Source organism: Lissotriton helveticus, chromosome 12 (genome assembly GCF_964261635.1).
Source record: "Lissotriton helveticus chromosome 12, aLisHel1.1, whole genome shotgun sequence".
NCBI classification, from domain to species: domain Eukaryota; kingdom Metazoa; phylum Chordata; class Amphibia; order Caudata; family Salamandridae; genus Lissotriton; species Lissotriton helveticus.
Window position 1 is genome coordinate 87,943,165 of NC_136073.1, and position 12,673 is coordinate 87,955,837.

The 12,673-nt window shown below is 48.5% G+C and overlaps 1 protein-coding gene across 1 annotated transcript in view; it reads left to right on the plus strand.

Annotated features, from left to right (window-relative positions):
• Positions 1 to 2,371: 2,371 nt before the first annotated feature.
• The window catches only part of LOC144798445 (extracellular calcium-sensing receptor-like), a 109,639-nt gene continuing 99,337 nt past the window's right edge, over positions 2,372 to 12,673 (plus strand). Inside the window, exon 1 of the mRNA XM_078669321.1 lies at positions 2,372 to 2,601. Within this exon, the coding sequence (XP_078525447.1) occupies positions 2,372 to 2,601 (230 nt within the window). The remainder of the gene's footprint in view (positions 2,602 to 12,673) is intronic.

Sequence of the window (12,673 nt, forward strand, 5' to 3'; positions counted from 1 at the left end):
TCTTTAGTCTCTGGAGTGCGTGCAGATTGAGTTTATTGCCATGCCCAATGGCAACATGGTTATGAACTATCACTGTAGTGGGGCGCCATCACGCCCCAAACAATCGCACTGCTAAATGTGCCAATCGCCTTCATGTTTCATTTACTTATCATTATTTCATTTACATCCAATTTGTTCCATATATATTCCACGCTTGTCATCCTCCTTAATCCGTTTTAATTCGAGTCTGCGCGCTGAGTGTACATGCTGTTTTCGAGTTTTTACTGTTCACCCCATGTCTATCCGGACTTTATGAATGAACAGAACTGAAGCAATAATTCATGTCAGGCAGCGTTTATTTAAAAAAATACCCAATGCATTTCGGGCTCAACGCCCTTCTTCGGGGGTCACTGTGAACAATGTGTATAGGATGCTTGATTTGCCAATAGCTTTCTTTGCTAAGTGGGTAAGTGCTGAAATATTTGTTAAAGTCCCCATGTCGGCTCTGAACCCAGTTGGTGTTTTCGGGATTAGACTTTTGCAGCTTACCCATTTCTCCAAATCTGCCAGTAGGTTTGTTGCATAGATATTTGCCTCTACATCTATAAGGGCTATCAGTCTGTAATTACTGGGGTCTAAGCGTGTTCCTGACTTATAAATAGGTTGAATGATGCTGCCCCTCCAGGAGTCAGGAATGTTTCCAGTCTCTAAACTATTGGCGAACAGAGGGGTTAGGTAGTAGGACCAAAACTCGGGTCGTACCTGAACAGTGCATTCGGTAGGCCGTTGGGGCTGGGTGCCCCATCCGATCTTAAGTGTTTTATTGTATGCTTAATCTGCTGTTGTGTTCAACTCTTTGCGCGTGCCTGATAAAAATGCTGCTGTCTTTCTGTTCAGCTCTGAATTTGGTTTGGAGTATGGGGTTGGATAAAGACTTTAAATCTGTGACTGATGTGTCCACCGATGACCGTTTTTCCCTACTCGGACTCCTAGCCTCTGATATTTTCTCTGGACTGGAACACCTTATAGTCTCTTTTTATGTTGTCCCCAGTCCTGTCTGTTGTCTGTTCAGTTCTGAAATTATATGTCTCTTCTATATCAATGCTCCAAGAGTGTTCAGTAATGTCAGAGGTAAATTGGCGATGTTTGCCATTTAGCAGGAAATTGATTTTTAAAAAAAAAACTGTTTCGAGTTTCTCTGCTTACTTGCGTGGAGCATGATGGCCTCAACATTTTCCTTGTATGTTCGTTTGGCCACCTTTATTTCGTGTTTTATTTCCCTTTTCGTTTTTCCTATAATTATGAGAGACTGTTGTGAGGGTTGGAGACCATTAGTTCGAATTAACCTTAGTTGTTTGTTCAATCGCATTTTGATTGCCCGTATGTTTGGCGTATACCATGGCCCTCCTCCGGTTCTGGATGTTTTATAATCTCTGTGGGTAGGTTGACATTTTTATTGATGTTGTTTGTAAAAGACTCCCAGAGCCCTGTAATATCTCCAGCGTGGGCTACATTTATAGATGTTAGCAACCACCGGCATGTCTCCATTATTTTATCTATGTTTTCGTCCCAAATTAGCCGTTTTAGATTGTAAAGTTGTATCCTTGATGTAACGGGCACCAGTGCAATCCCATGCAATCCAGAAAAGTTAAAATTGCACTATATGCTATTTAAAACTGAGCGCCCTCGTCTCAGTCACTTTTTTTATATCTGTTTATTAACAATGTAAATATTTAGGGAGTGGTTTACTCGGCTAACCTATTGCAAGAAGACTCTGTGGGCAAAAAACACATTGATGAGCTGAAATTCCTACGAGGCAAACTCCGCCTTTTATCTTCCCGAAGTCTGTAAATTCATGTTTTAGAAACTGGTCCTCTACACCTCTCTTCCGGTCAAATGCGCTCTTTATTGAAAGGAGAGCGCGTAATTGAATTATTAAACACATAATGTGGTCTCAGGGAAGGAAGCAGCTACATAATACCTGAATTTGCAATAGTAACACAGCTGTTTTCAGGCGGTTTTCCCTTTTACTCTTAAGCATCACACTCTGAGAATAAACACACTGCAAAAATGAATTCAAGGTGAAGAACAAAAAAAAGGGATATATATGTGTTTGCACGTGTATATAAAAGTAAGTCTATATATTTCTTCGTGTTCTTGTAAATATGGGTCCATTGTTTAACAGTGGTTATTTTTGGTCTCCTCATGCATGTCTGACGTGAATTTTTTTTACTGATAGTTTGCCATGTCTTAATTAAACTGGTTGATCCTCGAATATTTCATTCCAGATTTACATAAACAGCACCATCAAGGAGCACGTGTTTCCATTGGCCAGGAAGCGATGTCGGGTGTGAATACCCAGTAGAGCGGCGGTCACAGTGGAGGTGGGAGTATGTCCTTCAGAAACTTCCAGAAGGTCACCGTGTGCTTGGTCCAGATCCTCCTGCTGTCCCCGTGCACAGGCCAGCTCGCGGAGCCGGGGTGCAACCTTCAAAGAGCCAGTGTCAGCGGCTTCACAAGGGATGGCGACATTCTGCTAGGGGGGGCTTTCGCCCTGCACGACGCCAGGGAGTACGAGCCCCTCACCTTCACGGAGAGACCAGAGCGGATCTCCTGCCATACGTAAGTAACCCAGGAACTTACCGGAGACAAGCATGGGACGTCACTTCTCATGCCCTCTGAAGAGGACATTCCCGGCGATGGTACTGTGACTTATACCACAGGCCTGAATTTTAAATCATTGAAAAAAGTGTTCTTTTTGCCTTAGACCCTGATTCTGGGTTGGCCGGTGTTTTCTGACGCCTGTGCAAACACCAGTTTCTGCTAGGGTCAAAATTGCAATTTGTGAGGCATTATAGCACCTGGTAATTATCTGGTGCTTTAAATACCTTACCCCTTGTTAAATACAAGCAGGTCAAATTTAACAGGGAAAATCATGTCAGTATTTACCATACTTCCCGTTATTCCCAAAAATATCACCTATTTCTCAGACACACCCAGAAAGTTCTTTAATTTGAAGTAGGCTTTGCGGTATGTTAGGATTGAGGGGCATTGGCAGAGATGCATTGGGTCACAGTAGTTCCACATCTCAGGATTGAGGGACCCTGGCAGAGCTGCATTGGGTCGCAGTGGTTTCACATCTCAGGACTGAGGGGGCTTGGCAAAGTTGCACTTGGGTTCAGTGGTTCAGCATCTCAGGATTGAGGGACAGTAGTAGAGCTGCATTGGGTCGCAGTGGATCAGCATCTCAGAATTGAGGGACACTGGCAGAGCTGCTTTGGGTCGCAGTGGTTCGACATGATAGGATTAAGGGCACTGGCAGAGCTGCATTGGGTCGCAGTGGTTCGGCATGATAGGATTGAGGGCACTGGCAGAGCTGCATTGGGGTTCAGTTGTTCAGCATGTTAGGACTGAGGGGCAATGCCAGAGTTACATTGGGTCGCAGTGGTTCCACATCTCAGGATTGATGGACATTGGCACAGTTGCATTGGGTTGCAGTGGTTCAGCATCTCAGGATTCAGGGACACTGTCAGAGCTGCATTGGGTCGCAGTGGTTCAGCATGTTAGGATTGAGGGGTACTGGCAGAGCTGCATTGGTTCGCAGTGGTTCAGCATCTCACAATTGAGAGGCACTGCTGGAACTGTCTTGTGTCGCAGTAGTTCAGCATCTCAGAATGGAGGGACACTGGCAGAGCTGCATTAGGTAGCAGTGGATCAGCATCTCAGGATTGAGGGGCACTGCTGGAACTGTCTTGGGTCGCAGTGGTTCAGCATCTCAGAATTGAGGGACACTGGCAGAGCTGCATTGGGTAACAGTGGTTCAACATCTAAGGATTGAGGGACACTGGCAGAGCTGCATTGGAGCGCACTGGTTCAGCATCTCAGGATTCAGGGGCACTGGAAGAGTTGCACTTTGGCCATGGTGGTTCAGAATCTCAGGATAAAGGGGCATCTGCAGAGTTGCACTTAGGTTCATTGGTTCAGCATCTCAGGATTAAGGGACACTGGCAGAGTTCCACTTGGGTTCACTGGGTCAGCATCTCAAGGTTGAGGGACACTGGCTGAGTTGCACTTGTGTTCAGTGGTTCAGCACCTGAAGATTAAGGGTCACTGGCAGAGGTGCACTCTGGATGCAGTGGTTGCACTCTGGTCACAGTGGTTGTACTCAGGACGCAGCGCTCATTTGTCCTTATAGGGTTTTGCTTCCCTTGAGGATATCCTTCCTCTAGTCTTACAGTCTGCAAACGTACTATAGCTGTGTAGGAGAGTGGGATCTGCTTCCTGTGGTTACCCCCACATTTTGCTGATGTTTCAATTTTTTTCGACTTTAGTCTAGCAGGGGCCCCGCTAATCCAGGACCCCAGCCTAGCTGCTTCCTCTCTAAATTGATTCCATGTACTATAGGTACACTCCAGTTTGGTTACTGGGGTACCCTTGTGAGTCCCTTGTATATGGTACACTAGGTACTAAGGGCATAGGTACCCCAGAGGTCTACCAGAGGCTTCAGCATGTCTTATGCCACCCCTGGAAAGCCTTCCAAAATGACACCACAGGACTGCTACTGCAGCCTGGGTAAGGTGGTGCATGCACCCCTTACTAAGATATAGGTTACCTATATCTACCTTAAATCAATGCACATCAGTCACCCCTATGAGGCCTTATCAATCCTGAAGACAGGGTGCTTGGTTTTATGTGAGAGGGTGCCCATGCATGAGCAGGGCTCCTCTGCAGCCTTCAGAACCTATTCTCTGGGGCTGTTCTGTGATGCAGCCAAACCATATATTCTTAAGTGCTTTATAACATCGCGGTAAATGCTAACTTTGGAATGGCTGCACGGAAACATGTTGTATTTGGTGTCAAACACTTTGGAATCCTCCCCCCCGCCACTTCTGGCAGCTGGAGTAAAATTCCACCCTTCTAGAGGGAGAGACACGTACACACCGGTATACCCGGTAACAGTTTTAAAGAGCCCTGGCATCACAAAATGGATGCTGCAGCCACAGATACGAGTCTGGCCTCCTGCTGCTGACCGTAACTCCGGCAGGGGAGGCCTGGACAATAGGTTTCCTGTCACAGGGATGTGTAACCACCTCCCAGACAGGCCTTAGTGAATTGGGGCTGGGTGGATGCACTCTGAGAGTGCTTTGAAGTCTGCACTTGGGGCACATTTGGTGTCCCTGTACATAGCCAAGTTCAAACCTGTTGCAGGGGCTACCAGCCCCTGCTCTGGCGCCAACCTGGACAAAGAAAATGGGTGTAGCTACCCCTATTCCAAACCCTCCCTTAGGTGGGTCCCCAGAGTTAGTCCAACCCCTTACTTGGGTATAAGAAAGGAACCCCTGACTACAGGACTTCAGATTACACCTGGACGAAACTCTGCTACAGAAATCTCGGAACTTCGACAATATGCACGACTAGATGACAGAAGAATCTCCCTTGGAGTAAAGGAGTTACTCCCCTGCTTGGCAGGCACCAATAAAATATTTGCCGGTCTGCATCTCCGAAGCTCCTGCCGGACTCTGAAGTGCCAGCAGCCCCGGAAGAGGATTTCCAGATTTCCCAGAGGCCGACCCGAGTCCCCAGCAAAGCTGAGACCCGCAGCCCTCGTGAGTGACGTGGAACCGGAACTCCTAGACACCGTGTACATTTGCAAGTGCATCAGATTCTCAACTTTCTTTGAGGCTGTGCTTTGGGTTACTTGTAGCCCAAGCCCCGAGCACCTTTTGCACCGAAGACTGTGGGCCTACACTCCAAGAGTGTTACGTGAGCCCGCTTCTTGCATTCCCGCTCGAGGCTCCTTTGCGATCCCTGGTCCGTCAACTGCTGGGTCCCTTGGAAGTCCACTCTGATGTTCCTTGGGCTTCCCTCCTTGCTCCAGATGTGCCCTGACTCCCCACTGATGGTGAGCCCCTCGGACCTTACTGGTCTGCACCAAAGCATCTTTCTCCTTCCTGCGTGGGTTGTTGTTGCCAAGACTTGTTGAGTCTAATCGAGGCACTGACACCACAGCACTCAAGATCCTTTGTGGGACAGCTCGAATCTAGCTCTTGGTTGTTTTCGACGCCTCCTGGTCCTCATGGCTGAAGATTCAAGCTTCACCTCTTTCACCTGAAATCCCCTGACATCGGTGGGCATTCACCTATCATGCCCCTGGTCACTAAGTAGTGACCCAGACTCTGTCCCCTATGCTTTCAGGTTCTTCTTATCTTTGATCCAGGCTTGGATCACATCAGACACTTTCCACTTCGACGGCAGCAGCACTTTGCAGCACATCGCCATTGAAATCAACGACGATTCCCGACACCAAAAGACACCTATGCACCTGGCTTCCCAGGGTGAGGTAACAGGAGTACTACGGTGCTCCCATGGGTGTTGGCCCTAGAACCCCTTAAGTCTAAAGGGATTTGCTCAAAGTCCTCTTCCAAGTGTCCCTAATCTTTAATTTCCCATCCGCGACTTTCCCAATTGAAGTTAACAGTGATTTGTGGCTGTGTTCACACACTGCACATGTCCTCCGTGGGTCCCTTGTGTCACTGCCTTGGGTGGTTCCTTGTGGCCCCAGCAGTTCTACTGGCTCTAGGCTGTGTGTCTAGTCAAGTTGTGGTTCTTATACCACTTTCTTAATATATGGTTTGGTACACCCCTAGGGCTTACCGTAGATTGTGCTAATTTACTGTGTGCTATTAAGTGTAACTTACGTGTTTTGACCTCTAGCCTCATAAAGAGACTAATAGGGTGTGTTTAGAATAAATACATATATTGTATATATATACCTGGTGCGGTTCTCTTTTCATTTGGTCATTCACAAGATTACAGACTGGTACAACAAACAGCTTTACATTCCTTCAGACTTAGCCTGAAGGCTGCTCTCCATAGCTACCACTAGGATAGCTCTCAATAAAGGTTGTCTTTAACCTATCACCTCTAAGGGGCTGTTTGGACTGGTGCAAGGTGCCCACTATAACTAGTGGACAGCATATGCCAGGCCAACTTCTCACAAGCAGTTATCAAAAAATGTAGCTGTGACAGCTTTGAACTGGACTAGAATATTTAAAATGCCATACAGAACTCTGTACTGGAAAAGTTACCATGCCCTAAACTGTGAAGCACTCTGATACCCTACAGCAGAGATCTTCAAACTTTTGTAGGTTGAGCCCCCCATCTGAATTTTTTAGATGTTGGGCCCCCCCACCACCTGACAGAAATTTCGCCACGCGCACATTCCGGGCAGATTCAGCGAATAACATTCAATACAATAAGAGTGTTTAGTAAACTGCAGGTTTGGGAGTGGGTGTGGTGAAATGACAGAGGCTTATTACACAGCTCAAAACACCACTTTCCAAGATAAAATGTGTGAAAATTGTTTTTACTAGGATGCTTTGTTTTACACATGAAATGGATTAATAATAACACCACCAACATAAATGCGATAGGTGTGCCTGTTTTTCAGAGACGGTCAATCTGTGGATGGATTTTGGCTACTGCCATCCTCTGGGTGTGCTCCACATCCAGTCTTGAACGGTACTTAGTCTTTATACCGCAAGTGCTGAGAACCCAATCTCACATAAATAGGATGAGCTGAACCGCAAGAGAGTTTTGATAGCAGTTTCTCCCAAAGTGAGGGTTGACTAGTGTGCTCGTGTGACTGCAGGGTGAGGTACAGGGTGAACAGCGCAAGTGCATTGTGATTGAAGAGTGATCACTGTGAGTGGAGGGTAAGTGGGTGAATGTTGTGAGAACAAGGTGATCAGTGGGAGTGCAGGGTGAGCGGGTGAATGGTGTGAGTGCATGGTGATCAGTGTGAGCAGATTGTGATCGCTGTGAGTGCAGAGTCATCACTGTGAGTGGAGGGTAAGTGGGTGAATGATGTGAGTGCATCGGGATCAGTGTCAGTGCTGGGTGAGAGTGAAGGGTGAGAATGAGGAGTGAGTGGTCTGAATTCAGGGTGCATTCCCAGACACTTGAAGTAACTCAGCATGTTATTGACGGCAGCGTAGAGTTTCAAATGTGTTAAACTATTGCTATTATGGCAGTAACCAGGGATCAGGGTGGAGGAAATAAATAATGTGCTGATCCCTCAACAAACTTCCAGTCTTATAACTAGGGTTGCCAGCTCATTATTTTGATGTCACAGATAGTATAAAAATAAGCAGTTACGTAAAGCTGTATTTTCAGCACTTGTCTGTGCATACTTTGAACAGCAAATATAAATAGAAATAACTTTTAATTGTTTTCTAGAGCTGCATGAATGATCCATGACTGATAATAAAAGGGAACAAAGATAGAAAAATCACATTACAAATGAATCAACAAAAAGAAGGGGGGACTGGGAGCTCGTTAACATTACAAATGAATACATACTTCTTATCTATAACCATATTTAGCAATTAGCAAGTTATTTAAACAACACATGACTGGCTGGCATTTTGCGCGCCTGCCTGTGTAATTTTAAAATAAACTTTCAGGGACGTTTTAAGGGCCTGTGGGCCAAATGTATTTTTGGGGCCCCTGTTCAGACCAGCTTTGATTTTATGATCCAGTCTCAGCTCTTTCATGCCTTCTTTGGTCAAATACTGAGGGGCAGATTTACAAGCCCCTTGCGCCTCCTTCGTGTTGCCGTTGCATCACTTTTGTGACGCAGCGGCGGTGCAAAAGATGCGCAATGGTGGGTATTAACAACATGACGCATCTGGGAGATGCGTCACGTTGTAAAGCCCTGTGCCATAAGGAGGCATTCCGGCGCAGGGGGGGGCGTACCTGCGCAGGAACGCCTTTTAAAAGTGGCAGAGTGAAATCTACAAGATTTCACTCAGTCACTTTTAGGCCAATGCTGCGTCAAAACCCTGCACCTGCTTGAAGCAGGCGTAAGGCTTGACGCAGCATTGTCCAGATAGGGCCCCCCAAAACATTGCTGGAGCTGCTTCGCGCTTGTGATGCAACTCCACCAATGCACCGCTTTTACGGAACAGATGCGTGATGCATCTGTGCCATTTTTGCCCCATTATGCGCCGCATTGTAAATGCTGTACAAAAGGGGGTGGTGATGGACGGAGCATCTGAACCAAACAAACACTCACACCCAGTCAAAAGATCTGGGTTTGATCCATCACCGTTCTTTAGCCCACTCTGCCACCCCAGTTCAGACATGACTATATGCAAATCAGTCTGACCCTGTGCCTCATGGGAACAGTCCAGCCCAAACTGCCAAGCCATGCCTTCCCTGGACCAGAAACAAGCTTCCGAGGACCGGTTTCTGGCATTCCAGCCGTCTTCAGCCCGGCTTGCTTGAATCCAGTGGCAAAGTGAGCAAGGGACTCACGTCTGAGCATACCCTGCCACACTTATGGCGGCCAAAGCGGTACAAAACGGGGTGGTGATGGATGGAGCATCTGAACCAATCAAACACTCACACCCAGTCAAAAGATCTAGGTTTGATCCATCACCGTTCTTTAGCCCACTCTGCCACCCCTGTTCAGACATGGCTATATGCAAATCAGTCTGACCCTGTGCCTCATGGGAACAGTCCAGCCCGAACTGCCAAGCCATGCCTTCCCTGGACCAGAAACAAGCTTCCGAGTACCGGTTTCTGGCATTCCAGCCTTCTTCAGCCCGGCTTGCTTGAATCCAGTGGCAAAGTGAGCAAGGGACTCACGTCTGAGCATACCCTGCCACACTTATGGCGGCCAAAGCGGTACAAAAGGGGGTGGTGATGGACGGAGCATCTGAACCAATCAAACACTCACACCCAGTCAAAAGATCTGGGTTTGATCCATCACCGTTCTTTAGCCCACTCTGCCACCCCAGTTCAGACATGGCTATATGCAAATCAGTCTGACCCTGTGCCTCATGGGAACAGTCCAGCCCGAACTGCCAAGCCATGCCTTCCCTGGACCAGAAACAAGCTTCCGAGGACCGGTTTCTGGCATTACAGCCGTCTTCAGCCCGGCTTGCTTGAATCCAGTGGCAAAGTGAGCAAGGGACTCACGTCTGAGCATACCCTGCCACACTTATGGCGGCCAAAGCGGTACAAAAGGGGGTGGTGATGGACGGAGCATCTGAACCAATCAAACACTCACACCCAGTCAAAAGATCTGGGTTTGATCCATCACCGTTCTTTAGCCCACTCTGCCACCCCAGTTCAGACATGGCTATATGCAAATCAGTCTGACCCTGTGCCTCATGGGAACAGTCCAGCCCGAACTGCCAAGCCATGCCTTCCCTGGACCAGAAACAAGCTTCCGAAGACCGGTTTCTGGCATTCCAGCTGTCTTCAGCCCGGCTTGCTTGAATCCAGTGGCAAAGTGAGCAAGGGACTCACGTCTGAGCATACCCTGCCACACTTATGGCGGCCAAAGCGGTACAAAAGGGGGTGGTGATGGACGGAGCATCTGAACCAATCAAACACTCACACCCAGTCAAAAGATCTGGGTTTGATCCATCACCGTTGTTTAGCCCACTCTGCCACCCCAGTTCAGACATGGCTATATGCAAATCAGTCTGACCCTGTGCCTCATGGGAACAGTCCAGCCCGAACTGCCAAGCCATACCTTCCCTGGACCAGAAACAAGCTTCCGAGGACCTGTTTCTGGCATTCCAGCCGTCTTCAGCCCGGCTTGCTTGAATCCAGTGGCAAAGTGAGCAAGGGACTCACGTCTGAGCATACCCTGCCACACTTATGGCGGCCAAAGCGGTACAAAAGGGGGTGGTGATGGACGGAGCATCTGAACCAATCAAACACTCACACCCAGTCAAAAGATCTGGGTTTGATCCATCACCGTTCTTTAGCCCACTCTGCCACCCCAGTTCAGACATGACTATATGCAAATCAGTCTGACCCTGTGCCTCATGGGAACAGTCCAGCCCGAACTGCCAAGCCATGCCTTCCCTGGACCAGAAACAAGCTTCCGAGGACCGGTTTCTGGCATTCCAGCCGTCTTCAGCCCGGCTTGCATGAATCCAGTGGCAAAGTGAGCAAGGGACTCACGTCTGAGCATACCCTGCCACACTTATGGCGGCCAAAGCGGTACAAAAGGGGGTGGTGATGGACGGAGCATCTGAACCAATCAAACACTCACACCCAGTCAAAAGATCTGGGTTTGATCCATCACCGTTCTTTAGCCCACTCTGCCACCCCAGTTCAGACATGACTATATGCAAATCAGTCTGACCCTGTGCCTCATGGGAACAGTCCAGCCCGAACTGCCAAGCCATGCCTTCCCTGGACCGGAAACAAGCTTCCGAGGACCGGTTTCTGGCATTCCAGCCGTCTTCAGCCCGGCTTGCTTGAATCCAGTGGCAAAGTGAGCAAGGGACTCACGTCTGAGCATACCCTGCCACACTTATGGCGGCCAAAGCGGTACAAAACGGGTTGGTGATGGATGGAGCATCTGAACCAATCAAACACTCACACCCAGTCAAAAGATCTAGGTTTGATCCATCACCGTTCTTTAGCCCACTCTGCCACCGCTGTTCAGACATGGCTATATGCAAATCAGTCTGACCCTGTGCCTCATGGGAACAGTCCAGCCCGAACTGCCAAGCCATGCCTTCCCTGGACCAGAAACAAGCTTCCGAGGACCGGTTTCTGGCATTCCAGCCGTCTTCAGCCCAGCTTGCTTGAATCCAGTGGCAAAGTGAGCAAGGGACTCACGTCTGAGCATACCCTGCCACACTTATGGCGGCCAAAGCGGTACAAAAGGGGGTGGTGATGGACGGAGCATCTGAACCAATCAAACACTCACACCCAGTCAAAAGATCTGGGTTTGATCCATCACCGTTTTTTAGCCCACTCTGCCACCCCAGTTCAGACATGACTATATGCAAATCAGTCTGACCCTGTGCCTCATGGGAACAGTCCAGCCCGAACTGCCAAGCCATGCCTTCCCTGGACCAGAAACAAGCTTCCGAGGACCGGTTTCTGGCATTCCAGCCGTCTTCAGCCCGGCTTGCTTGAATCCAGTGGCAAAGTGAGCAAGGGACTCACGTCTGAGCATACCCTGCCACACTTATGGCGGCCAAAGCGGTACAAAAGGGGGTGGTGATGGACGGAGCATCTGAACCAATCAAACACTCACACCCAGTCAAAAGATCTGGGTTTGATCCATCACCGTTCTTTAGCCCACTCTGCCACCCCAGTTCAGACATGACTATATGCAAATCAGTCTGACCCTGTGCCTCATGGGAACAGTCCAGCCCGAACTGCCAAGCCATGCCTTCCCTGGACCGGAAACAAGCTTCCGAGGACCGGTTTCTGGCATTCCAGCCGTCTTCAGCCCGGCTTGCTTGAATCCAGTGGCAAAGTGAGCAAGGGACTCACGTCTGAGCATACCCTGCCACACTTATGGCGGCCAAAGCGGTACAAAAGGGGTTGGTGATGGATGGAGCATCTGAACCAATCAAACACTCACACCCAGTCAAAAGATCTAGGTTTGATCCATCACCGTTCTTTAGCCCACTCTGCCACCCCAGTTCAGACATGGCTATATGCAAATCAGTCTGACCCTGTGCCTCATGGGAACAGTCCAGCCCGAACTGCCAAGCCATGCCTTCCCTGGACCAGAAACAAGCTTCCGAGGACCGGTTTCTGGCATTGCTAAAGAACGGTGATGGATCAAACCCAGATCTTTTGATTGGGTGTGAGTGTTTGATTGGGTATAAGAAAGGAACCCCTGACTACAGGACTTCAGATTACACCT